Source organism: Chrysochloris asiatica, unplaced genomic scaffold (genome assembly GCF_000296735.1).
Source record: "Chrysochloris asiatica unplaced genomic scaffold, ChrAsi1.0 scaffold00658, whole genome shotgun sequence".
Taxonomy (NCBI): Eukaryota; Metazoa; Chordata; class Mammalia; order Afrosoricida; family Chrysochloridae; genus Chrysochloris; species Chrysochloris asiatica.
In genome coordinates, this window is record NW_006409176.1 from 235094 (window position 1) to 237658 (window position 2565).

Genomic DNA, 2565 nt, shown 5'->3' on the forward strand with positions numbered 1-2565 from the left:
TGTGCACCAAGTAGATTCCACAGAAGTAGATCCTTTTGAATGCTGTGAGTATGGAGGAGCCTTCCTGGATCATTCCCTAGAGAACAATCATAGTAGAGCTCACACTGGAAGCAGTATCTGTCAGTATCCGGACTGTGGAGAAGATTACAGGTGTCCTTCTCATCTGACCATGCCTGTGAGCACTCATGGTGGGAAAAATACTCATAAATATAAGATAAGTGGAGACAGACTGCATGACTATATGGAGTGTGGGAATGTCTCTGGTGAGGCGTCACTCCTCCCTGGACTTGTAGGAACTCACAGTGTACAGAGGCCATTTGAATGTGAAGAGTGTGGGAAATCCTTTACGGATTCCTCACAGCAGAGTCAACATTTGCAAACTCACAGTGGAGACAGGCTCTATGAATGTAATCAATGTGGGAAAGCCTTTCGCCGCACCTCAAGGCTCACGAGACATAAAACAGTCCACAGTGCAAAGAGGGCTTATGAATGTAAGAAGTGTGGGAACACTTTTATGGATTCCTCAGAACTGACTGCACATAAAAGAATCCATAGCGGAGAGAAGCCTTATGAATGTAAGCAATGTGGGAAAACCTGTAGACTGTCCTCACAGTGCAGGAGACACATGCGGACCCACAGTGGAGAGAGGCCCTATAAATGTAAGAAATGTGGGAAAGCCTTTGTTAATGTCTCAGGCCTCATAGTACATAGAACAATTCACAGCGGAGAGAAGCCTTACGAATGTAAGCAATGCGGGAAAGCCTTCAGATTTTCCTCAGAGTGCAGGAGACACATGGGAACCCACAGTGGAGAGAAGCCCTATGAATGTAAACAATGTGGAAAAGCCTTTAGAATAACCGCACATCTTACAGCACATAGAATAATCCACAGTGGAGAGAAGCCTTATGAATGTAAGGAGTGTGGGAAAGCCTTTAGCAGAATCTCACACCTTAAAACACATAGAAGAATCCACAGTGCGGAGAGGCCCTATAAATGTAAGGAGTGTGGGAAAGGCTTTCTAACACCCTCAAGGCTTAGAACACATACAATAATCCATAGTGGAGAGAGGCCTTATGAATGTAAAGAATGTGGAAAAGCCTTTAGAACAGCCGCACATCTTACAGCACATAGAATAAGCCACAGTGGAGAGAAGCCTTATGAATGTAAGGAGTGTGGGAAAGCCTTTAGAACAACTACACATCTTAAATCACATAGAGGAATCCACAGTGCGGAGAGGCCCTATGAATGTAAGGATTGTGGAAAAGTCTTTAGAACAACTACACATCTTAAATCACATAGAATAATCCACAGTGTAAAGAAGCCTTATGAATGTAAGACGTGTGGGAAAGCCTTTAAAACCACCTCATACCTTAGAATACATAGAAGAATCCACAGTGCAGAGAAGTCCTATGAATGTAAGGAGTGTGGGAAAGCCTTTAGAACAGCTTCACAACTTACAGCACATAGAGGAATCCACAGTGTGGAGAGGCCCTATGAATGTTTAGAGTGTGGGAAAGCCTTTAGAACAACTTCACAACTTAGCAGACATAAAAGAATCCACTGTGGAGAGAGGCCCTATGAATGTACGGAGTGTGGGAAAGCCTTTAGAAGAACCTCACATCTTACAGCACATAGAAGAATCCACAGTGGAGAGAGGCCCTATGAATGTACAGAGTGTGGGAAAGCCTTTAGTCAGGCCTCAAGCCTCACACAACATAGAAGAATCCACAGTGGCGAGAGGCCCTATGAATGTACACAGTGTGGGAAAGCCTTTAGTCAGGCTTCAAGCCTCACACAACATAGAAGAATCCACAGTGGAGAGAGGCCCTATGAATGTAAGGATTGTGGAAAAGACTTTAGAATAACCGCACATCTTACAGCACATAGAATAATCCACAGTGGAGATAAGCCTTAGGAATGTAAAGAATATGGAAAAACTTTACTTGTGACTCTTCCCTCAGTATACATAAGCGAATTCATAGTGGAGAGAGACCTTAAGAATATAAATAGTGTGGGAAAGCCATTACAAGAGCCTCAGCCCTTACTGTACATAGAAGAATCCACAGTGGTGAGACCCTATGAGTATAAGGAATCGGGAAAGGTTTACCCATTTCTCAACTTTCAGATCACATAGAAATATCCACAGTGGAGAAAGACCCTATGAAAGTAAGGAATGTGATGGTGGTGGTGGTTATGTGCTGTGGAGTTGGTTCTGACTTATAGGGATCCTGTACAGGGGTTCCGAGGCTGGAAATCTTTATGGGAGCAGAAAGCCTCATGTGGGGAAATGTTAAATCATCACTTAATTCTCCTTTCACATAAAGAGTACACAGTGGAGGGAAACCATATGAATGTAAGGAGTGTGGGAAAGCCTTCAGATTTGTCTCACAATACAGTACATAAAAGTGATTCCATAATGGAGAGAGGCCCTATGAATGTCAGGAGTGTAAGAAAGCATTTAATCAGACCTCACACCTCACTGTCCATAAAAGGATTCAGAGATAAAAGACTTCTGTATGTCCAATTTTGATATTTCTTCCATAGTGCTACTGTGAAGTGAGCAAA

At 43.1% G+C, this 2565-nt stretch overlaps 1 protein-coding gene across 1 annotated transcript; it reads left to right on the forward strand.

Annotated features, from left to right (window-relative positions):
- The first annotated feature begins 241 nt into the window (after positions 1 to 241).
- Positions 242 to 1915, forward strand: LOC102828930 (zinc finger protein 420-like). Its single transcript, XM_006877874.1, has 2 exons — positions 242 to 1152; positions 1489 to 1915. The coding sequence occupies exons 1-2, from the start codon at positions 242 to 244 to the stop codon at positions 1913 to 1915; spliced, it is 1338 nt and encodes a 445-aa protein (XP_006877936.1).
- The last annotated feature ends 650 nt before the right edge of the window (positions 1916 to 2565 follow it).

What these genes read in the sequence shown, in the direction of transcription:
- LOC102828930 (XM_006877874.1), top strand. Translation starts at nt 242, where the DNA reads ATGGAGTGTGGGAATGTCTCTGGTGAGGCGTCACTCCTCCCTGGACTT. An exon ending in ATAAGCCACAGTGGAGAGAA is followed by an intron (nt 1,153 to 1,488) that starts GCCTTATGAATG and finishes CAGTGTGGAGAG; the next exon opens with GCCCTATGAATGTTTAGAGT.